A 23,401-nucleotide genomic window follows, 5' to 3' on the forward strand; every position below is an offset into this window, starting at 1 on the left:
TGCTGCATTAGCAGAGAGATGGTTCAGAAGTGGAGTAGTTGGGATTTGAACCATGGGATGCCGGCCTTACAGGCAGCAGCTTTACGTGCTGTGACACAGTTCCAGCTCCCCCTTCTTTTTGCTTTGATGCTCCCTGGAGTGCTGCTGATTTTTTAGAGTGTCTGGCTTCCTTAGCCACTTTCTCTGAACCCTGCAAATATTAACCATCTAATTTGGGGGGTGGGGAGTATTTAAAAAACATATTTGAGTTTTCCTGAAAAAAAAAAACAGTCATTTGCTCAACATCGCCCTCTCTGCCCTGCAGGTATCTACGTCGACTTGATGCACCTGAGGAAGCCTGGGGGCTTCGACATATCTTTGTTCTACAGAGACATCATCAGTGTCGCGGAGGATGAGGAGCTGGGGGTTCACTTTGAGGAATCGAGCAAGCTACAAGACTTGCTGAGGAAGGTCCGCGCCAAGGAGACCAGGAAGCGTGCGCTCTGCAGGTGTGCACCCAGCCTGAGTGGGCCCTGGGCCTGGAAGGTGGTCCTCCCGAACACTGGCCCTGTTCTGCCGTGGTCCTCCCGAACACTGGCCCTGTCCTGCCGTGGTCCTCCCGAACACTCGCGTTGTGTCAGCTCTTTCTGCAATTTCCTTGTGTCCAAGAAGAGCCTCACCCGTGCTCATGGAGTGCGTTGTTTGTTTTCTACTCTGTAAATTGGCTAAGTGTAACTTATATAAGTTAAAAAAAAAAAAATATATATATATATATATATATACACGCACACACATACACTTTGGAGAGAAAAACAGCAAAGAAACAGCAGCAGCAACGACAACAAAACCCAAAAGTGAGAGCCTGAGATGGGGCAGAGGCGCAGTAAATGTTGTCACTCATCTCCGGGGTTGTTCAGCGGTGTTGGAATAGCGCAAGGTGCAGCCCGGGTGCCATGGGTTAGTTTTTAGGTCTTGTAGTACAGGCTGAGTCCGTGCTTGTCTTTTTCTCTCTCAGGTTAAAGTTTAAGCTCAATCAAGATGTAGCCCTTTCTGTGGGCATTTATAATATGGTCCAAAAGGCAAGCAAGCCTCCACCAGTGAGGCTGTATCGGGAGACAAATGAACCAGTGCGAACCAAGACCCGCACGTTCAGTGTGAACACAGGCAGTTTGCTTCTGCCCAGTGACACCAAGAGATCCCAGGTAGGTGACTTGACCCTTTTCTGTTTCTAAGTAAAGGGTTTTATTAATCAGGACAGAGTGAGTCTGATGGTCTGCTCCCAGGTGGGAAACTGCCCGGGACCACCTGCACGTGGCAGGGTGACCATGTGAGGGAGGTGGCCTGGACCCATGGAAGAGTTAGCAGGGCGAGGAGAGCTTTGGTGCGTCTCATCAGGCTGTCAGGTCACAGTCGTTCCTCGGACTGTGGCATGTGGGCCAGTGCTGTCCTGAGAACGTGATTCAGCAGGGCCAGCGTTCATATGGGCATTTCAGTCCTTGATCACTGAACATATGCTGCCCTGCTCTACATTCTTGCTCAGTTTATATGACAGAAAATGCTTTATAATAACTACGAGACGAGGAGCTAAGATGGTCAGCGCTGTGGTGCACTGCACTAAGCTGCTGTCCGCAATGCTGGCATCGCCTGTGGGCACTGGATTGTGTCCTGACTGCTTCACTTCCAACCCAGCTACGTGCTAATGCCTGGGAAAGCAGTGAAAGATGGCCCAAATTCTTTGGTCCTATACTCATGTAGGAGAGCCCTGGATGGAATCACCGGACCCTGACAGTAGCCCGAGCCATTGTGGACGTTTGGAGAATCATCCAGCAAATGAAATCTCTCTCTGTAACTTCATCTTTCAGATAAATAAATCTTTTTTTTTTTTAAGATTTATTTTATTTTTATTGGAAAGGCGGATATACAGAGAGGAGAGACAGAGAGGAAGATCTTCCTTCCGATGATTCACTCCCCAAGTGAGCGCAACGGCCAGAGCTGTGCTGCTCCAAAGCCAGGATCCAGGAACTTCTTCCAGGTATCCCACGCGGATGCAGGGTCCCAAGGCTTTGGGCCGTCCTCAACTGCTTTCCCAGGCCACAAGCAGGGAGCTGGATGGGAGGTGGAGCTGCTAGGACTAGAACCGGTGTCCATATGGGATCCCAGCGCGTTCAAGTCGAGGACTTTTAGCTGCTAGGCCACGGCGCTGGGCCCTCAGATAAATAAATCATAAAAAGGAAAGAAAAGCAAGCAAGAAAGGTGGTATTAGGTGTAATTTTGTAGGGAATTTTTATTTATTTATTTTTGCTAAGCTGATCAAAACTTGTCTGTGCATTAGATTGTGCAGATCTCCCCTTCTGAAGATGAAAATGCAGAATATCTTCTCACCCTCTCGCCTGTTTATAGGAACATTTGACATAAAAAATGAAAATTGAATGAGTCATCTCTCTTTTTTTTAAAGACTTGAGTTTTCTTTGTTTTAAGATTTATTTTTTAATTTTTATTGGAAAGTCAGATATACAGATAGGAGAGACAGAGAGGAAGATCTTCTGTCCTTTGATTTACTCCCATGGGCTGCAAAGGCTAGAGCTGTGCTGATCTGGAGCCAGGAGCCAGGAACTTCCTCCAGGTCTCCCACACGGGTGCAGGGTCCCAAGGCTTTGGGCTGTCCTTGACTGCTTTCCCAGGCTACAAGCAGGGAGCTGGATGGGAAGCGGCGCCCATCTGGGATCCCAGTGCATGCAAGGTGAAGACTGTAGGGCCCAGCATGGTGGCCTATTGGCTAAAGTCCTTGCCTTGAACACCCCAGGATCCCATATGGACTCCGGTTCTAATCCCGGTGGCTCCACTTCCTTTCCAGCTCCCTGCTCATGGCCTGGGAAAGCAGTCAAGGATGGCCCAAAGCCTTGGGACCCTGCACTCGTGTGGGAGACATGGAGGAAGTTCCTGACTTCTGGCTCCTGGCTTCGGATCAGCACAGCTCTGGCTGTTATGGTCACTTGGGGAGTGAACCTTCGGAAGGAAGATCTTCCTCTCTGTCTCCTCCTTTCTGTGTATCTGACTTTGTAAGAAAAAAAAAAAAACAAGGTGAGGACTTTGGCCACTATGCTACTGTGTCAGGCCCCATGTTTCTTTTTTACTTATGGAAAACATAGGAGAGAATCTGAGATTTTGCATAAGTTTAAGCAGCTATAAAAATGACTTAAATTTAAATATTATTTCATGCAAACCATGAGTTGCAATGCAGTACAGAATGATTTGCCCTACTTTTTGAATTTTTTTATTTGACAAGGAGAGACAGAGAGACAGATCTTATATGTGGTGTTTCCCTCTCAGTGCTGCGGCAGCCAGGCCCGAGCCCGCTGAAGCCAAGGGCCTGCAGCTCAGTTCCCTGCTCCCTCCTGGGCGCCAGGGACCCAGGTCCAGCTCTGCTGCTGCCCAGGGCGCCCCTTAGCAGCCGGCTGGACTGCAAACAGCTGGTGCTGCGTGCTGCATTGGTACGCAGGCGCCCAAGGAGAGCCAGCTACTGGGCCAAATCCTTCCCCTTGTCCTACTTTTTGAACAGGAGATTAAACATTTTTCTCTTTCATTTTAGAACTAGTTTTTCTTGCTCTCTTGTTCATTGAGAGTAGCTTTCTTGGTAACTGGGTTTCTTCTTTCTTGATCAGATAGGATGTCAAACTTTTTTTTTTCTAGTTCATGAATTCAGATTTGACTCTGCTACTAAATTCTGTTATTTTTAAGATCTTAACTTTATTTGAGGGACAGAAAGAGGAAGATTTTCTATCTGCTATTTTATTCCCCGGTATCCAGGACTGGGCCAGGGCAGAGCCAGAGCCAGGAACTTCCACATGGCTGTCAGTCCTTCTCTACTGCCTCGCAGGTCTGTGTTACCAGGAAGCTGGAATTGGAAACAGCCAGGACTCGAACCCAGGCATTCCAGTGTGGGAGAGGTGTTGGCAAAGTGGCACCTTAACCGTAATGACTGGACTAAAGGCCCACTCCTAAGTTGTGTAGTTAATCACCATGTAGGATCAAAGTGCAGCTCCGACATTGGAGGTAGCACTCAGGTGTTTGTGTCTGCCTCTGCACTAACAGCCCTGGCACGGTACTTGCCCGAGGTCTTCTCTCTCAGTTAGTGGACATGGTTCGGGTATGCCAGGAAGGGCTCTGGAAACTTAGGACATGGTAAACAAAAAAGAAAAAAGAAGGAATACCCAAAGGCCGTGAAACTGGGTTCCAGGAAGGAAGGGTTTAAAGCCCACACCAGGAACAAACAACTCAATTTTCAAGACTCATCTGTTAAAATATTAAAAAACAGATTATTAGTAGTCTGGAAAGATGGCTCAATTGTCTAAATCCTCACCAAGTGCCAGGATCCCAGGAGCAGCAGTCCCAGCTGCTCCACTTCCCATCCAGCTCCCTGCCTGTGGCCTGGGAAAGTAGTCAAGGACGGCCCAAAGCCTTGGGACCCTGCACCTGCGTGAGAGACCTGGAAGAGGCTCTGGGCTCCTGTCTTCAGATTGGCTCAGCTCCAGCCACTGCAGTGATTTGGGAGTGATTCAGTGGATGGGGATTTTGTTTTTAAAAGATTTATTTTATTTTTATGGGAAAGTCAGATATGCAGAGAGGAGGAGAGACAGAGAGGAAGATCTTCCATGTGTTGATTCATTTCCCATGTGGCTGCAATGGCTGGAGCTGTGTAGAGATGAAGCCAGGAGCCCAGAGCCTCTTCCAGCTCTCCCACGTGGGTGCAGGATCCCAAGGCTTTAGGGCATCCTCGACTGCTTTCCTAGGTCACAAGCAGGGAGCTGGAAGGGAAGCAGGGCCACTGGGATTAGAACCGGTGCCCATGTGGGATCATTGGGCGTGAGAGGTGAGGACTTTAGCCACTAGGCTACTGCACCAGGCCCAGATGAATTTTTCTGTCTCTCCTTCTGACTATGGATCTGCCTTTCCAATAAAAATAAATAAATATTTAAAAAAAAAAAGTTAAAGGTTTTTAGGGGTTGACATTGTGGCATAGTAGGTGAAGCTGCTGTCTGCAAAGGTAGCCGCCCATATGGGCTCTAGTCGAGTCCTGGCTGCTGCACTTCTGATCCAGCTCCCTGCTTACAGGCTGGGAAAGCAGGTAAAGATGACCCAAATGCTTAGGTTGCTGCCATCCCCATGGGAGACCGGGAAGAAGCTCCTGGCTTTGGTCTGGCCCAGCCCTACCTCACTTAGCTATCTGGGGACTGAACCATCAGATGGAAGGTCTCTGTCTCCATCTATGGCTGTTCAAATAAATACATGTTTTAAGGCCAAACATTTTCCCATCTTTTTCCTACCTAGGGTTGTTCTGGAAGGTACGCTAGATGACAGGTGGAAAGGACCTGGCAGTTACTCAGTGCTTGTTAAGCCTATCCTGTAGGAGGAGCCCTCTTCCTGCCCGTTAGCGGAAAGCCCACTCTGCTAGGTTTATGTCTCTGTGTCGTTTCTGTTTTCGCTCTTTTTGTCCTCCTGTAGATCTATGGGAGTCGTCAGATTGTGTTAGAGAAAGAGGAAACGGAGGAACTGAAACGGTTTGATGAGCCAGGTTTGATTCTCATTGGCTTCAAGCCCTTGGCCATGCTGAAGAAGCACCATTTCTTGAGGCCCTCCCTGTTTGTGTACCCCGAGGAGTCCATGGTGAGCGGTACGTGCCGGGGCAGGGTAGCTGAAAGACTGGCACAAGAGCCAGCTTGTTGGACAGCGCTCTAAAGGGGCGCTGCTTGGGCACTGGACAGACCTGAATGGAGCAGTTTGCAAGTGCCGTACGTTCAAATTCTGGAAGTGTGAAACTAGGCAAAGTTAAAAAGATTTCTCCAGCAGCACGTTGAATATGCTGAGGAGCGTGGTAAGTTTGCAGGAGGAGGTACGGAGGTAGTGTGGCTGGGAGTATTTCCCAGGCATCTGATAGTAACCAAAACACCTCACGGCTTTTCTCTAGTTTTGGAAACTAAAGATGATGTGCTTGTTTTTAGTTATTTACCTTCCTAGATGTATCTTGTTTAAATGAATGCAGAGAGGAGAGAGAGGATGCTGTACCATAGTGCTGGCCCCATGAATCGTGTTTATTCTGTCCAAACCTGTATTCCTCTCTGGCATTGCTCAATAACCGCAGCTCTGATGGTTCTTGTTCTTCCTTAAAAAAAAAAAATTATTTATATTTATTGGAAAGGAAGAGCCACAAAGAGAAGGAAGAGTTATAGAGAAAGATCTTCCCACCTCTGGTTCACTCCCCAGAGGGCTGCAGTGGCCGGAGCTGAGCTGAGCTGAAGGCAGGAGCCAGGCCTCCTGCAGGTCTCCCACGTGGGTGCGGGGGCCTAAGGCTTTAGGTTGTGTTTGCTTGCCCAGGCCATAAGCTGGGAAGTGCAGCAGCTGGGACACAGATGGTGCCTGTGTGGAATCCTGGCGATTGCAAGGCGAGGATTTAGTCAACTGAGCTATTGCGCTAGCCCCTTATTGCTTTTCAGCCATGCCTCGGCTCATGTCCTTCGCCTGCTGTCAGTGCGACTGAACTGGCATTAATAATTCCTCCTCCTAAGGGAGTAGCTGAGGCTTCCGAGCCTTGCATGCCTCTGCTTTTCCTGACAGGATCTGCTGCTCCACCTCCCCTCGGCGCTGGGTCCCTTTTGCTCCCCTGTTGAAGTATTGTAACAAAAAGTGGGAGGGGAATTGTAGGATCACATTAGGGGCTAAGGAGGAGAGCTCTTTGGGCTGGAGGCTACCCGGCCGTCTGCTTTCCAGGCAGCTCGACCCTCTTCAGCGCTCTGCTCACCAAGTGTCTGGCCAAGGAGGTCTTCGCAGTGTGCAGATACACGCCTCGCAAGAACATTCCCCCTTACTTCGTGGCTTTGGTACCACAAGAAGAGGAATTGGATGACCAGAAAGTCCAGCTGACTCCTCCAGGTATGTGGCACAGAGATTTCTACAGCTTCTCAGCCTTGCCCATGCTTTGGATCCTGACTTGAACCTACTGAAGCGTGGTCTCCAGACGCAGGCCCTGGGGATGTGCAGTGTGCAGCGGCATGAGGCAGGTCGCAGCCAGCGCTGAGCTGTGTGCGCAGGGACACCCTGCGGGTCTGAGGGTTCTGGAGGGATCCTCGTCTGCTGGGCCCCGTCGTGAGTGACGGTGACTGTTTGGCACCCGTGTAACATTTAATGTTGGATTTTCCATTTGTAAAGTGCAAAGACTGAAGTTTGAAGTCAAACTTGACTTACTTCACTTTGTTTTAGACCCGGCACTGCCCTTTGTTAGCTGATCAACTTGGGCAAATACTTTAACCTCTGTATTTGTTGTCCATGTCGGTGGGGAATCTGGAACACCTTTCCCTGAAGGAGGTTCTGCATTTGAGTTGCCTGAGTAAACGCACAGGTGCTTAGAACAAAGAGGCTGGCAGTCGGTACTCTTCCTTCTTCTCAAAAATTAACTTTCTAGTCACTCTAGGTGTGCTGTAGTTTTGAACGTTCCGTTGTTGAGCTGTGGTCTCTCAGCTCCTGGTTTTTCCTAGGTGCTCCGTGTTGCCCACTGCCAGGCTGCCAGGCACTGGCACAGCTGGGGTACAGAGACCAGAGGTGCGCTGGGATCTGCTCCCCAAGGGGCGTCTCCTGGCAGCAGCAGCTGGTTACTGAGTCTCAATCTTTCAGTTCTTCTCAAACTTGCCAATCACTGGCCCAAAATCAGCTTTGGGCCTCTGAGCTTTTTCCTTTGGATATGTGGTAGAGGATGGGGGAAGAGGGACGGTGGGAGCCCAGCGGGGGTTTCATGGAGTGGAGCCTTGGCTCCCCAGGGACCCCACCGCACAGGCCACAGGATGCATTTGGAGCCGAGCCACGGCACCTATAACCGCAAGTCCAATCCAGCACAGCCCTGTGCTTCCTCAGGCTTCCAGCTGGTCTTCCTGCCCTACGCTGACGATAAACGCAAGGTGCCCTTTACTGACAGAGTCCTGGCCAACCCGGAGCAGGTGGACAAGATGAAGGCCATTGTTCAGAAGCTCCGCTTCAGATACAGGTGAGACGGCGCCAGCTGCCGGCTGCCCAGAGCGGCTCCGGAGCCGGATGTCAGAGGAGAAGCTGAGATCAGGTGTAGATCAGACAGTACGGCTTTACTTTTCCTCGGTTAACTGACGGGTTATGATGCATTACTGAGTTTTAAAACGCTGTATAGAGTGAGAGCTCTTGTTGTACGGAAGGTGCTAGGATGTGCTGTAGTTGAACAAGTCCAGCAGAGTCCCAGCCCGGAGAAGCTTCTCATTGGTGTTGTCACAGATTGCTAGAGGTTTAAATGAACAATTCTCTAATTCAAGTGATTCCTCTCACAGTAAACCATCTCCCGGAGTCTGCATAATGTGATAAATGATAACAGTTTTTACACACCATTCCATCTTTTTAAATATTTATTGTATGTATTTGCAAGGCAGAGAGTATCGATGTATCCTTTGGTTCACTCCTCCAATGGCTGCCGTGGCTAAGGCTGAGCAAGGGTGACCCAGCTTTATCTGGTCTCCCATATGCGTGGCAGGGCCTGGATATTTGGGACACTTTCTCCTGCTTTCCCCAGGGTTTTAGCAGGAAGCCTGGACTCCGACTCACGCTCATACAGGATGCTGGGGTTCTAGGCAGTGGCTTAACTCGCTGTACAACTCCAGTTCTGACTTTTTACTCTTTATTTTATTGTTATATTGTTATAAGGGTAGTTAACATAAAGCCTGCCCTCTTAACAGATTTTTAAAAGACCTATTTGTTGAGATTTGTTTTTATTGGATGTTATAGAGAAACAGAGAAAGAATTTCCATCTGCTGGTTCATTCCCCAAATGGCTGTAACAGCGAGAGCCAGGATGACCTGAAGCCAGGAGCCAGGAGCTTCTTCTGAGTCTCCCAAGCGGGTGCAGGGTCCCAGGGCTTTGGGCCGTCCTTTACTGCTTTCCCAGGCCACAAGCAGGGAGCTGGATGGGAAGTGACATGAATTGATGGCAATATGGGATCCTAGTGTTTGCAAGGTCTCATTTAGTCACTTAAGACCATCATGCTGGGCCCAGATTTATTTATTTTTAAAGGCTGTTTTTGTTTGTTTGTTTTTGTTTTATAGCGATAGAAGGGCAGACAGAAAGGTCTTTATCCACTGGTTCATTTCTTAAGTGGCTGCGATGGCCAGAGCTGAGTTGATCCAAAGCCAGGAACCTGGCATTTCTTCCCAGTCTTCCTTGTGGGTCCAGGGTCTTAAGGACCTGGGCCATCCTGTGTTGCTTTGGCTATAAGCAGGGAAGTGGGCTGGAGTGAAGCAGCTGGGACGTGAACCGGCACTCGTATAGGATGCTGGCCACATAGGGTGGAGGATTAGCCTGTTGACACTGGCTGAGATTCATACTCAGTTTACTTCTGTGCTGCTGCAACAGTGCATGGGAGGAAAGCTTACTCACGGTTCAGTGTCTTCTCTGAACTTACAGGACCTGACCTCCTGCTTTTGTCTTTATTCTCTTACAGTGAGGTCAGTGGGTAAGTTTGAATTTTAAGCATCAGATAATACATTGAAAATTAGAGAGGCTGGCATTGTGGCATAGCAGACAGGGCTGCTGCTTGCAACACCGTGTCCTGTATGTGCACTGATTCATGTCCAGGCTGCTCTGCTCCTAATCCGGGTCCCTGCCAACGTACCTGGGAGAGCAGCAAGGACAGCTCAGGAACTTGGGCCCCTGCACCCAGGTGGGAGACTCAGATAAAGCTCTTGGCTCGGATCTGGCCGTTGCGGTCACTTGAGGAATGAGGCAGTAGATGCCTGACCTGTTTCTCCTTCTCTGGAGAAAAGAAAGAAGAAGCATTTGAGACCAGACCCTGAGCTGTTCTCTTGGGGTGTTTTCCTCTGCTGACCTTGCACCTGAGCCGTCTTTGCTGGGTTTATTTGTTTCCTTGTCATGCTTTGATATAGTTGTTGTTATCACTGTTTTAACAGAAGTGACAGTTTTGAGAACCCGGTGCTGCAGCAGCATTTCCGGAACCTGGAGGCCTTGGCTTTGGACTTGATGGAGCCTGAACAAGCCGTGGACCTGACCTGTAAGAGGGTGCACACTTGGAGACCTTGCTAGGGCTTCCTGCTGAGCCATCAGGGGCTCCCTGGCACTTGCTGCCGGGCCTTCCCTCTGGGAGAGATTTTCTGGAGCAGCTGAGGCTGCAGGGGAACAGCTGGTTCTGCAGTGATAGGACAAGTGAGCGAGCACCAGCCTCCTGAGCCCTGTCTGAATTAGGTCACCTTGTGCCGCATGCTGCTGAACATTACTGAGTGCTTGCTGTATGCCTGGCACTGTCATTCTGTGTGTCGCCTGATGTAATCCCTGTCACTGTGTGGCAGGGGCTGCAAGTGTCCCTGTTTTATTGGGGTGGGGGAGTGACTTGGTCATGGGCCTGAGTACCTGGTAGGTGGCAGGTGTGGGCGTAGCTCACGGTGAATCCCGCCCCGAGCCTTGGCTCCGCTCTCTGTGCCTGTCGCCTCCCCGGTCTGTTGTGTCCAGAATGCTGCCACTGGACTGCTGTCCCCTTCTTGGCTGTGACAATCACAGGAGGCTGGGTGGTGGATGGAAACACTGGGAAATAGATTGGATTTTGTGAGCATTCTCACAGAGATAAAAAGGTCCAGATAAGAAGTCTGGCCTGTGTAGCTTCCAAGTTATTAATGACCTCTGGCATATGAGACAAAATAGGCCCAGCATTGAAACCAGGGGTCGCTGGATAGTGTCATGGTGACCGACAGAGCAGGGTCTGGCAGACAGCCCTCGAGGCAAGGGAGGTGGTGCGTGGCCTTGTGCCCAGCAAGCTGTCAAGGATACGTGCTGTAGATTCCTCCCTGTTTTCATCTCGCTCTGCTGTAAATCATGACGTCAGGTGGCACTTAGTTGATGAGCTGAGTGCCAGGGAGAGCCAGATTTCTGTCACCCATTGGTTCACTTCCAGGGGCAACTGTGGGACTACCTGGAATTGCATCTGAGTCTCCCACGGGGATGGCAGGGCCCCATGTTTGGACCATCCTCCACCGCTTTCCCAGGTGTTCTCGTGTGGCATGCTAGTGTTGCCAGCTGCAGCCCAGCCCACCATGCCACCCAGCCCACCATGCCACAGCACTGGCCCTCTCTCTTGCCATGGTGACTCCGTGCTTGGGGTCCTCTTGTGCCGATGGCAACCCCAGAACTCCTCACACTCCCCCAGCATGCCACGCGTTACCAGCTGCTTCTCACCTGGTGTCTTCCCCGTGTCTTGCCTTTCCACACTGCCATGCGGTCTTTCCTGGTTCTCCTGCGTCCCAGGGTGCCCTCGACAGGCCCCTTTTGGTGGCTTGGTCAGCACCTCCTGACTCAACACTGCGAGTCTCCTGAGGTTGCACACTCTGGGCTGCATCTCCACAGCCTCAGCTCAGGCGCTGCCCACAAGTCATTTAACTTGTCTGCCTTCCTCCTCTGCGAAGCTGGGAGACATTTACCCTGTAGGCTGTCAGATTCAATAGAAGTGGTTTTAAGTTGAAAAAACTCCTAACAGTGCCTGGCTGAAGTAGGCATTCAGTCAGCATGATCACGGTGAAGGCGCTTGGCGAATGCTCGAAGTTATTGGATGTTTTCATGGCCAAGTCAACTGCCTCTTAGCAGATTCTTCACCTCATCTCCTTTCTAAAACAGAGCCAAGTGTCTCTTTATTTTAAATTCTACTTATTTCTTTGAGATAGAGATTGTCCACCTACTGGTTCACTCCCCAAATGCCTGCAACAACCTCTGGTCCTTGTAGAGTCAGCACCGGATACAACACTGGACTTGAACTCAGGCCACTCTTCTGTGTGTTGATGTTTTAGTGCCGAAGGTTGAAGCGATGAATCAGAGACTGGGCTCCCTGATGGATGAGTTTAAGGAGCTTGTTTACCCGCCGGATTATAATCCTGAAGCTAAAGCTGCTGGGAGGAGATCAGGTGAGGAGCTGGCCTGTACGAAAGCGGGTTTCCTTTCCGGGCTGCCTGCGTGCGTCTATCAGAGGACAGCGTCTCCAGCAGTTCTCGCACAGATCCGCGTGAGGTGCAAGCGGGGTGCCACTTGCCCGCTTTCCAGCCTGCTCTTCTCTAGATGCTGGACCCTCACTGATACCCAGACTCACAGGTCTGCCTCACTTTAAGACAACAGAACCAGGGCCATGAGGTGCTCCTCACGGGAGCTGGGCCTCGCTTGCTCTAAGTAGACCCTGCGGTCGGCCAGGCCGTCCTGAGAGGGGCACACTGCCGGTGTCTGTGTGGGTAGTCGTAGGAGACGCTCTCAGCAGACACTGCTGGGCTAAGTGCTAAGAACTGACTGAATTTAAAGTGAAATACTGACATCCTACCCAAGATGGACTCAGATTTTTCCCAATATTCTCACCAATCCTGGATCTTTAGACTCTTGTCTACATTTTTCAGAAAGATAATAGAAGGGGAAGTCTGTGTGACTTGTACGTCTGCAGCCTTGAGCCGGATGTGTGTGGGGGGCTTTCCCCGCTTCTCGCCCGGGTCGGGACCACCGTGGCACACACAGTTCTCACTGGGACACTCAGGTTTTCCAGGCCACCAGCCTGAGAGCTGTGACCACTGCGAGGGCTCTGGCTTAGACGGTAACCGAGTGGGGCCCTTCTTGCTTGAAACAACCGTGAGGAAGCAGTGCCGTGGGGAGTCAGACTGAGGGCTCTGCAGCTTCTCCCTGTGGCCGAAGGACCCTGGAAGACGGGGCCTGGACCTGCACGTGCTGCCGGTGTCGCTTGGGCTCCACGTTCCCTCACGGAGCAGGGCGCCTGGTTCTTACAGGGTGGCTGCAGGAAGGATGGGCTAGGTGTGACATATTTAACATTGTCTGATGAACCTGCTTTGTCAGGATGCCTGCCTTCCCCATGCTGGCCTCAGTGAACACTGCCACTGCAGCCCAGAGCCTGGGAGGGCCGAGCGCTGCTGCTGGGATGGCGCTGGTAACATTTCCTACCTCTCTCCTGACCCGTTCCGCCAGCTGAGGAAGGTGCTGGAAGCAAAAGGCCCAGGGTGGAGCTGTGTGAAGACGAGCTCAAGGCGCACGTCAGCAAGGGCACGCTGGGCAAGCTGACGGTGCCCGTGCTGAAGGAGGCCTGCAGAGTGCACGGGCTGAAGGCAGGGCCCAAGAAGCAGGAGCTGCTGGACGCACTCACCAGGCACTTCCGGGGCTGACCGGGACCCGAGAGAGTCCGCCTGGGAAACCAGGGGCTTCGGTGTTCCTGAGACAACCCCTGGTCGTGGAGACTGAAACCTTCCAGCTTCCCTGTGCCTTACTCTGCCCCCTGAATAAACAGCCCTGACTCCATACTGGTCGTCGTTCTTGAGTGAGGGGTAACGGTGTAGAGGTCACAGCCGTTGCCATCCCCACCACCATCAAGCACCATCCGTGTTAGCAACGTGTGCGTCTGAGGACACGTGACACACAGGTACTTCAGCCATGACAAGCCTTGTCGGGAGTATGTTCTCCTAGCCTCTGCTCTCACCTGTTTAAAACCTGAAAATCGATTTCAGAAGAAAGCTGGGCTTCTTGAACAGCAAGCTGCTCATGCCGAGTTCCCCTGAACGTCCGTGTTTGTGAACATGTGTCAGCCTTGTGTCACCTGGAGGCTGTGGCTCCAGGACAGCTGAAATGGAGAATGCTCCTCGCTGGGGAGCTGCAGGTCCATGGAGACAGGGGTCCCAGTGTCAGAGGGGAGGGCAGTGCTTTGCTTCTGGGACCTCCCCCATCCCTCTCCTGTCTTCCTTGGCTTTCCTCAGCTTCTGCTTCTGGGTCTAAGGACAACTTGAGGGTCTTTGAGGGCACAACTGAGCAGGGAGCGCACTGCCAGAGGGTGACGCCTGCCCGCTGTGTCCCCAAGCTTGGCCAGCATTGACCAGCTTTGGGAGGTGTACAGACGTAATGTTGCATCGTGCCTCCATTGCCCTTGGACAGCATAGCTGGCACTGCTCACCATTATAAGTTTGAGCAGTTTCCTCACCATTACAACAATGAACAGTTTTGGAAATAAAATGAAAGTATAAACTAATGCTGTGAACATGGCATTCCACCTAGTGTAAGACACAAGTGCTTCCTGGGGACCTGGCACCTGCACAGGCCCAGGCTGGGGAGGCCCTGCTGTGCCACGTCGGACGTGGTGGAATGCCTTGGGTCCAATCCGGCAAACACATAGGTTCCCGTGCTGTGTGCTTCACCTCCCAGCCAGATGCCTGGGGAGTGCCAGGGTGGTACCCAACTGGAGTGACTTCTCGTGAGGATGACAGGTGTCATTAAGAACTTCCTCCCACTCCTCGTTCAGAGCTCCCCAGCCCCACCCTCCTACCACAGCACGACTTTATCCCGTTGCTGTGAAGTGCATGATGGCCAGTGTCCTCCTGTGGTCTCCATCTATCTACTCTGATACCGTGGACCACAGGAGCTATTCGGAGAAGACATCGCCACCCCTTAGTTGCCTGCTGTTACGTAACATGTGCCCCAAAAATTATTTGCTAAAACCTCACATCTGTTCGGGATGGGAAATTGGGGAGCCAATAGGTTCAAGTCAACTGCCAGGTGTGGTCAAGATGTTGGCCGACGTGGCCACTAGCAGGGATGCTGTCTTGGCTGCTTGTGTCCACATCTTATGTTTGCACTTGGACTTTCAGCCCGGCGACCCAGAGCCTGCTGGAGCTCTGCTAAGTCTTGGTCTACTCTGGTGTTCCTTGGCGCTGGCTTCTCCTGCAGTGCTAGGGCGCCCCCACGTGGCTCTGTGTAATATGGCAGGACCACTGGACTGTCCCTGTCGCTCCCTCCGCAATCCCCTCTTAACTGCAATCCCACAAGGACAAAGGAGACCGGCTGGCACCCTGCTGCTTCAGCTGGAGGTCTTGGGACGGCTCCCCAGGCTGTGTTCCCTTAGAGCCGAAGCAGCAGGGCTGAAGGGACCCAGGCATCAGACCACAAGGTCTCAGCAGTCTCGGACCAGCTCTGTGGCCCGAGTCCCTGCCCTTTCCTCACCCCTTCCTCCTACCAGCCTATCCCCAAGCAAATACACTTGGTAATGCCTCTGGCACACACAATAGAACCCAGGTGAGGGAGACTGGCTGAGAAGGCCCTCCCTCCTCCAGCCATCAGTTTGTTCTCCCAACAGGGGTGGTGGGGAAGGACAGGGACAAACACTAGCCAAACATCTGGCTTCTGTGTCCCCAGCAGACATTTGTTACAGCTCCACCACCTGGCGACCACCTTCACTGGAAACAGACACCCAACCGTGCTCCTCCCCACTCGTGTGCCAGGGCAAGGGCAGGGATTACAAAACATCAGACATTATCAAGTTCAAAAACAGGATATGACAGCTTGGGTAAAACAAATGGGTGGTTTTGGATATCTGAAGGAAACCAAGATAAGGAAAAGTCATGCAGTAGAAGGCATCAAGAGACAGCAGTTGCGAGGTTCAGGAACACAGAACCAGATGGAGCCTGTGGGAAGGCAAACCCAGGGCAGTCAGTGGAGGCCCCTGGCAGCCTTGCTGAGGGCCCAGTGGCTAAATCCTCACTTTGCATGTGCTGGTTTGTGTCCTAGCAGTTCCACCTCGGGTCTAACTCCCTGCTTGTGGCCTGGGAAAGCCCAAGGCCTTGGGGCCTTGCACCTGTGTGGCAGACCTGGCGGAAGCTCCTGGTTCTGGATGGCTCAGACCTAGTCATTGTGGCCATTTGGGGAGTGAACCAGTGGATCCTTCTCTCCATAAATCTGCCTTTCCAAGAAAAATTTTTTGATGTTTTAAAAATTTTTCTTGGGAAGTCAGATACACAGAGGAGAGACAGAAGATCCTCCATCTGCTGGTTCACTCCCCAAGTGGCTACAATGGTTGGAGCTGAGCTGACCTGAAGTCAGGAGTCTGGAGTGCTCGCCAAACCCCTGCCCCGTGATCTCCCCTGCGGGTACAGGGTCTCAAAGCCTTGGGCCGACCCTGACCTCTCCCCCAGGCCACAGGCAGGGAGCTGGACGGGAAGTGGAGCCTCTGGGACCAGAACCAGCGCCCATATGGAATCCTGGTGTGTGCAAGTGAGGACTTGCACTAGGCTAGCCACTAGGCTTAGTGTGCTGGACTCTCAAGGAAAATCTTAAAAAACCCTCTTAAGTTTCTCCAAACCCATAATCTTGCCTTTGAGGGGCCTCAAAGCAGCAGTGGAAAGTGAGTGAACACTCCAGGGTTGACTAGCTACCAGGGCTGCAGATTCCACGGAAATCTGTGGTCTGGGAGAGCAGTAGAGGATGGCTAGGCCGTTGGGCCCCTGCACCCACACAGGAGACCCAGAAAAAGCTCCTGTCAGCCCGCCTCTGGCTGTTGGGACCATTTGGTGAATAAACCAGCAGATGGAAGATCTCTCTGTAATTCAAATTCTCAAGTAAAATAAGTGTTTAATAAAACAAAATGGAAAATACTCCAGAATGATAACACTGCAGTGATTTCTCTGTGAATTGGCCTTTTCAATTAAAACAAGTGAGGAGGAGTTTCACATGATGGCCCCACTGGCTGATCCTCCACCTTGCAAGCCCTGAGATCTCCTACGGTAACCAGTTCATGTCCCAGCAGCTCCACTTCCCATCCAGCTCCCTGCCTGTGGCCTGGGAAAGCAATCGAGGACGGCCCAAAGCTTTGCAACCCTGCACCCGTGTAGAGACCCAGAAGAAGCTCCTGGCTTTGGATGAGCTCAGCTTCAGCTGATGTGTCCATCTGAGAAATGAAGCAGTGGATAGATCTTTCTCTGTCCTCTGAAATCTAATAACTCTTTAGGGGAAATAAACAAAAAAACAACCGATGGAGTTTCTTGACTGATTCTGGGCAATTTCTACAGTATTCATGGAGCTGATAGTGGAATTCCGAATGTTATTGTAACCAACTGCAGGCCTAAGGCTTTCAATGTGAATGCTTGGTGTGGCACCGTCCAGTGACAGGGGTCGTCTTGTCATTACAGCGTTTGATATCTATTAGCTCTAAACTGTTCTTTGTAAATCTGCCTTCCCAGTAAAACTAGATAAGGCACTGACAGAGTCCGAATGAGAGGACATTTTGGTTTTTACCTTTTTAAAGATTTAATTTTTTAAATTGGAAAGTCAGATATACAGAGGAGAGACAGAAACAAAGATGATTCACTCCCCAAGTGACTGCAATGGCCGGTGCTGTGCCGATCCAAAACCAGGAGCCAGGAGCTCTTCCAGGTCTCCCACACAGGTGCAGGGTCCCAGGGCTTTGGGCCGTCCTCAGCTGCTTTCCCAGACCACAAGCAGGGAGCTGGATGGGAAGTAGGGCCACTGGGACTAGAACCAGTGCCTATATGGTATCCTGGAGCATTCAAGGTGAGTACTTTAGCTACTAGGCCACAGCAATGGGCCCATGAGGACATTTTAGACTGCCCAATAACCACCTGGGGCTTTTGCAGTCTCTCAGAACATTTTAATAAGCTGTTAGTTATATTGTAGTAATGCTAAACCCTTTTTAATTCAAATATTAGATACCCACTAAGAACCAGGAACTACCACACGTTCTTTAAATCAGAAATATGAATGTTTTTATTAGGATGCTCACAAGAATGAACGAAGCATTAGCACTTTCATGACCCACTGAGGGCCCTCGGAGCCTGCACCAAGTGTCCCCTGCAGACTGCCCCGGGCACCAGGCAGGAAGCTTCCTCGGATTCCCCGGGCTGCACTGTGGCTTCCAGCCAGGGTTCCAAGACAGTCCCAGAATCCTTCATTCTAGTGCCAGCTGACCACCCGTGCCACTTTGAGTCCTTCATGACCCAGGTCAGCTGCCTAGTGTCACTCACCACGCCAGCTGTTGGAACCCCATGTCCGGGTTGGGAATACATCACAGCAAAGCCAGCAGCAGGGGTGCGTCAGTGCACAGTGCTTGGAGGTAAGCCTGCGCTGGCGCCCACTGTACGGGAGGATAAAGGGATGCCAGGGCGGAAGGGTGAAGGGGAGAAACCACCCTGTGAGCAAGACCAAAATACAAAACCCAGAGACCAGATGTAACACTACAATACTTTATAACAAAAAGCAACTGGAAATGCTATACACCAACACGGACACTACGACACAACCTGGGGCGTCGGGGTGGGGGGAGCCTGGGGCTCACACCAGGAGCCTCTCAATGGACTGCTGGATGGACTGGATCTGCTGCTTCAGCTGGGAGCCCTCTTTGATGGTGACGGAACAGGCGATGACGGGTCTGGAGACCCCGCAGGCCCGGCCCAGGGCCTGCTTGGAGCGCACGAACACGTAGGGCACGTTCTTGTCTTCACACAGCAGTGGAAGGTGCAGGATGATCTCCAGGGGCTCGGCGTCCGCTGCCATCACAATGAACTCCGAGATGCCCCTGTTGAGGGTCTTGGTGGCTGCAGGGACAGGGACGGGGTGACCTGGGGCTTGGCACGGCAGTCACAACAGAGCAGTCTCCAGAGAAACAGTAACAGGTTCAAGAAAATCAGGCAAAACACTTAGGCACGAGCAAGCTCTGGAGCAGCTGGGGCTGGCATGAGGGTGCCCTTCCTCACACCTCACCCTCAAGTGCCAGCTGTCTCGGAAACACAACTGGAATCCGCCCACACTTCCTTTCTGTCCTCTGCGACCACGCTGCTCCATGTCTCCAGCCCCTCAGCACCCCACACGGATCCCAGGCAGCACAGCGCACCCCAAGCTCCTGAGACCCAGGACTCACTTCTCTGCTCAGACTCCGCTCTTCCATGGTTCCCCACTCCCCTGGCTCTCTTACATCTGTCCTAGCACTCCTGGGGTGTGAGCCCCGAGCATCCAGGGCCTTGGACCCGAACTCAGAAGGCAGCGATCCGGGCAGCAGAGCTTCTGGAACTGAGCAGGGGACACAGCTTCTCCACTCTGGGATCTGAGGCACCTCGCGGCTGGTGCCCACAGGCCTGCCTGGACAGGCTGACCCAAGCATGGCACGGGAGAGGCCACCCAGGAGAGCGCAGGACCCTTCCCTCTGCCAGGCCCGCAGCTGCTGCAGGGTGAGGGCACATGACAACAGTGGTATAGGGCCTGTCCACATCCCCTGTGGGCAGACGAACTACAACAGGGCAAAACGCCCAAGAGCTCAACGATCGCCTCCAAAGACAACGATGTGTCCACTGCCAATTACTTCGCACCTGTTAAACAAGACTACCCCATGTCTCTTCTGCCATATATGATCATTCTACTGAAAACGTAGCAGGTGCAAAGAACTGTCTCCCCCTCTTTAATTCTTTACTTAAAAAGAAAAAAAAAAAAAAAAAAAAGCACATTCACACAAAAGTAACGCCCCGAGAAGCTCATGAATGCTACTCACAATGGCGGAGGAAGCCACCAAGTTAACACGCGATCTCAACACAGCGCCATTCAAGGGATTCCACAAAAACAAACAAAATGCATTCCTATACAGAGAAAAGACTGAGCCCACTAATCTTCAGCATGAATGCCCAGTGCTGCCCCGAGGTCCCTAACACTGCCCTGTGCTGCCGGGGACTTACCCTCGTTGGCTCCTTTCCGAAGCTGCTTGTAGTTACACGACTGCTGGACCAGGTCCAGGAGCTTCTTGGTGAGGTGGGCATCCGCAAGGGGGTAGGCTTTCGGATTTACATCAGCCTCAGTCTACGGGAGGAAAAAGGAGCCTTAACACTGAACCCGACGTCGCTCAGTTACCAAGCACTAGACCCAGACCCAGCAGCCTGCTGCCCTGTGCACTCCACCCCCCACACACACCAACTTGGAAAAACTGACACATGCTTTGACGGCTAAAATGAAATAACAATATTTACCAATACCATACACCATCCCTCGTGTACTTTCACTTGCTCCCCTTCAGCCTAATGTCTGGATCATAAATAGCCTTTTTTGATTCAATATCCACTGGAGAGACTCATCCGAATTCCCATACCCCCACCCCAAATCCACCTGATCCAAGTTAAGGAATAATCTAACCCAGCACTAACTCCTTTCCTTAGGCACGTCTGTCGTCAGTGGGTGATGAGCTATGTCACCCGCCTGCCCGGGGCCCAGTGCTGGATCCACTGCTGACTCCAGCTCCCTGCTCACGGGCACGCACAGACAGCAGTGACAGCTATGGGGGCTCCCGAGTCGGCTACCTGTCACCCACAGGGAGGACCCTGACTGAGTTCCCAGCTTGCATCCCTGGCCTGGCCTGTCCTGGCTGTTATGGGAATCTGCGAACCTGAACCAGAGAAGGGAAAGCTTTTCTCTGTCTCTCAAAAATAACCATTCTGCCCTCATTTCTTCTACCTCACAGTATTTGGAAATGTTTTCAGAATTGCTATGTCTAACCTTGCTTCTACCAACAAACTCACCAAGGTTCACATTTCTTTTTGCTTTTAGGATGTATTCCATTGTTCTATGCTGAAGTTATTCAAGCAGCCAGCAGTGCAGCACGGTGAGCCCAACTGCCTACTACCCCCAAGGCTGGCACCTTGTACCATAGCAGCATGCCACGGGGTGGGGGAAGGACAGGGAAGTGGCACTCAAATAAATAAACACATTAAATATTATTCACATTAATTTTCTCCTTTTGGCTATCAATGATACATGAGAGTGCTTCTAAAGTTCATGAAAAATAGAATTAAAAAGATAAGCATATTTGGGTGCAAAGAATTTCTGAGATCCATGCGTCTCATAATATGCTTTTTCTTTTTAAAATTATTTTTCAGGAATATACACTCTAATTTTCATTTTCACATTACAAAGGCAGATAGAAGGGAAAAAGAGATGTTTGCTTTGTTATTCTTTCACCAACTGCCTACAACAGCTGGGGCTGGGCTACTAAAGCCAGCAGCCAGAACCCAATCCATGTTGGCGACAGTGGCAGGTGGAGCCAGGACTTGAACCTGGGCATCTGGATGCGACTCAGCCTTAACTGCTGCGTTATCTCCCATTCTACTGCTTTAAGATCTGGGCGGCCCCAAAGCCGGGGGCCAGGAACTCCATTCTGGTCTCCTGCTGGAACAGCAGGAGCTCAAGCCCCGGGCCGCGGCCTCCTCAGGTGCACCCACAGGAGCTGGTCCCAAGTGGAGCTGCTGTGGGGTGGATGCCAGCGCCACACCTAACCTGCTGCGACACAGCCATCCCTCCACGAGCAGCAGGACCCGTGCCCAATTATATAACCAAGAGCATACAAAAGCAACAGACCGCTACACTAAACTGTTAATAACTGCTTCCTTTTATATAAACAGGGCCCTATTAAAACTGAGAAAATGGCATCTTCGTAATTTTATATTGCTTTCTATTTAATTCACTTTTATAACTGGCCAATGTATCAAAAAACTATCTAATTAAAAATCACAAAAACAACAAAAAACCCAAGTGGATCACCCATCCTTTAGCTTCATGTTATACAGAACCTGGAGTTCAAACTGCCCTTTCGTGCTTTCCATGTGTGTCACCGTTCTGTACTTGTGGACGTATTAATTCTGTTATAAGGGGCCAGTGTTCTAGTATAGTGAGTTAAGCCACCAGTGGTGACGCCGGCATTCCCACACAGGCACCGGGTCGAGTCCTGGCTTCTCCACTTCGGATCCAGTTCCCCACTTGCTGTACCAGGAAAAGCTCCAGGAGACGGCCCAGATGCCTGGGCCCTTGCCGCCCACAGGGAGACTTGGACAGAGTTCCTGGCTCCTGGCTGAGGCCTGGCCCAGCCCAGGTAGTTTTAACTACGTTGGAAGTGAACCTGCAGATGGACGACCATTCTCTCTCTCTTCCTAACTCTACCCACTGATAAGTAAAGCTTTGTTTAACCAACTTAACGCCTGAGGGTGAAGACCTGGTGCCGGAGACCACGGAGACCTTGCCCTTCCAGCATCCGTCAACAAAAACCATCCCTCGTTTACAAACATCAACCGCCACTGGCCAGTGTGTACTTAGCCATTTTCCAACATTCTCTACTTAAAATGAATGAAATCACCCTACGGCCAATTCAAACCCCTAGCTTGAGCTGGCCTCCCTGCGAACCACAGAAAAAGCTACCCTTTTTTTTTTCTTTTTTAAAAAAACAACACAGGCATGCCCCATAAACACAGTGGGTCAACGGCCACGGTCCTAAGGCCCCAGGAGCTGCCCAGGCATCCCTGGCCTCTCGCCAGGACTGTCCCCCAAGGCGAGGCACGAGGGCCCAGCAAGGCCCAAAGCGCCCCTCCACCTCGCAGACCTTCCGGAAGAAGGTTCGAGATCACCCTACCTTTCCCACAAACAGGTTTCTAAGCCCTCTTCCTGGGGATCAAAATAAAATAATAAAATAGGATGAGGGAGCCGGACCCCCGTCCCCGTCCAACTCTCCGCCCTCTCCCACGTGGGTCGGCCTTGCCCGTCTCCGGCTCCCGGGAGGCCTCGGGCCGCGCGAGTTCGAGCCCAGGTCTCGGCGCACCCCGGCTGGGACCCTGAGGGTCCTCTGCTTCAGGACCAACGTGGGGCCGGCGCCCGTCTTCGGCTCCCGGGAGGCCTCCTGGGCCGCGCGAGTTCGAGCCCAGGGGCCGGCGCACCCCAGGTGTTGCTCCGCCAGGACGGCGAGCGCCCGGCCCGGCGCCCCTCGACCCCACGCCCGGCTGCCCGGTCTCCGGGTCCCCCGGCCCCGCGCCCTCACTCACCATGGCTGCGTCCCGCCGGCTTCACCACTCACCACCCGCCACCAGCAGCGACTCCGAACTGTGGCGGAGACGCCGGAAGCGGAAGTGGCGTCACAGAGGGGCGGGACTCGCGCTTCCGCCAGGGACTCACTCGGCGAGTGGCCGCGCTTTGGTGCAGGGGAGCTGATCTTGCTGCGTTGACTGGCACCTGCGCATGTGCGTTTTCGGCACTTTGGAGCACGTCGTTGCCCTTCCGCAGTGGTCTTTCTGACCTAGAGGCCAGCGTTTCTGATGGAGAGTGGGTTCAACAGGGAATTAGGAGGAGTTGAGTGTCTGTCGGGCTCGGTTTGGAGTCATTCCTCTACACCTGCCTTCTCCCAGCCCCAGTTGTGGCTCTTTTTTCAGCTCTTTCCCAAATCGACTCCTGCCTCTCCCCGAGGGGGCCTCTGGGATGCTCAGGACCCTCCCAGTCACGATGGGACCATCGGTCTAAGCCAGATGAGGCTATCTGCAGCCAATCCCATTAAATGCCTTGAGAAACTCGAAGTGAACCTTGGCAGGACCCGGAAGTTTTTGATTTCACAGGTGGGGAAAGGGTTTGGAGAAGGGCAGCAGCTCAGGATCCAAATGCTGAGAGAGGTGCGGCTGGAGCCTGAGGAGCTATGGCTGCTGGCTGGACTTACCCTGTCACAGCTGGCTGCTCTTCCTGAAGCCTTATTATTCCAACCTGCATTTACGCACTTATATAAATATATACTTTTTAATGTTATTTACGC

General features: G+C 51.9%; 2 protein-coding genes across 3 annotated transcripts in view; one reads left to right on the forward strand and one right to left on the reverse strand.

The window, feature by feature from the left end:
- XRCC6 (X-ray repair cross complementing 6) overlaps nucleotides 1-23,401 on the forward strand; it is a 40,116-nt gene that overhangs the window by 5,557 nt on the left and 11,158 nt on the right. The window contains exons 5-12 of one of the 2 annotated variants that reach the window (XM_040986816.1): nucleotides 305-488; nucleotides 995-1,181; nucleotides 5,482-5,650; nucleotides 6,745-6,906; nucleotides 7,882-8,011; nucleotides 9,951-10,051; nucleotides 11,832-11,945; nucleotides 13,000-13,202. In XM_040986816.1, the coding sequence (XP_040842750.1) occupies nucleotides 305-488; nucleotides 995-1,181; nucleotides 5,482-5,650; nucleotides 6,745-6,906; nucleotides 7,882-8,011; nucleotides 9,951-10,051; nucleotides 11,832-11,945; nucleotides 13,000-13,193 (1,241 nt within the window). In that variant the 3' untranslated portion in view covers nucleotides 13,194-13,202. Of the gene's footprint in view, nucleotides 1-304; nucleotides 489-994; nucleotides 1,182-5,481; nucleotides 5,651-6,744; nucleotides 6,907-7,881; nucleotides 8,012-9,950; nucleotides 10,052-11,831; nucleotides 11,946-12,999; nucleotides 13,327-23,401 lie in introns of those variants that run through there. The other variant, XM_040986806.1, reaches the window with a different exon arrangement.
- On the reverse strand, nucleotides 18,034-22,728 carry SNU13 (small nuclear ribonucleoprotein 13). The gene is made up of 3 exons (XM_040986827.1): nucleotides 22,647-22,728; nucleotides 19,527-19,647; nucleotides 18,034-18,398 (listed from the first exon to the last, which is right to left on the reverse strand). Exons 1-3 carry the CDS (start codon nucleotides 22,647-22,649, stop codon nucleotides 18,136-18,138), a joined length of 387 nt encoding a protein of 128 aa, XP_040842761.1. The 5' UTR covers nucleotides 22,650-22,728; the 3' UTR covers nucleotides 18,034-18,135.

The sequence above is a fragment of the Ochotona curzoniae genome, unplaced genomic scaffold, assembly GCF_017591425.1.
Source record: "Ochotona curzoniae isolate NIBS_2020 unplaced genomic scaffold, NIBS_Ocur_1.0 contig_1014, whole genome shotgun sequence".
Lineage (NCBI taxonomy): Eukaryota > Metazoa > Chordata > Mammalia > Lagomorpha > Ochotonidae > Ochotona > Ochotona curzoniae.

Excerpts from the sequence above, each read along its gene's own strand:
- SNU13 (XM_040986827.1), bottom strand. Across the intron at positions 18,399-19,526 it reads TCGGAAAGGAGCCAACGAGG|CCACCAAGACCCTCAACAGG; the intron begins GTAAGTCCCCGG and ends CTGTCCCTGCAG.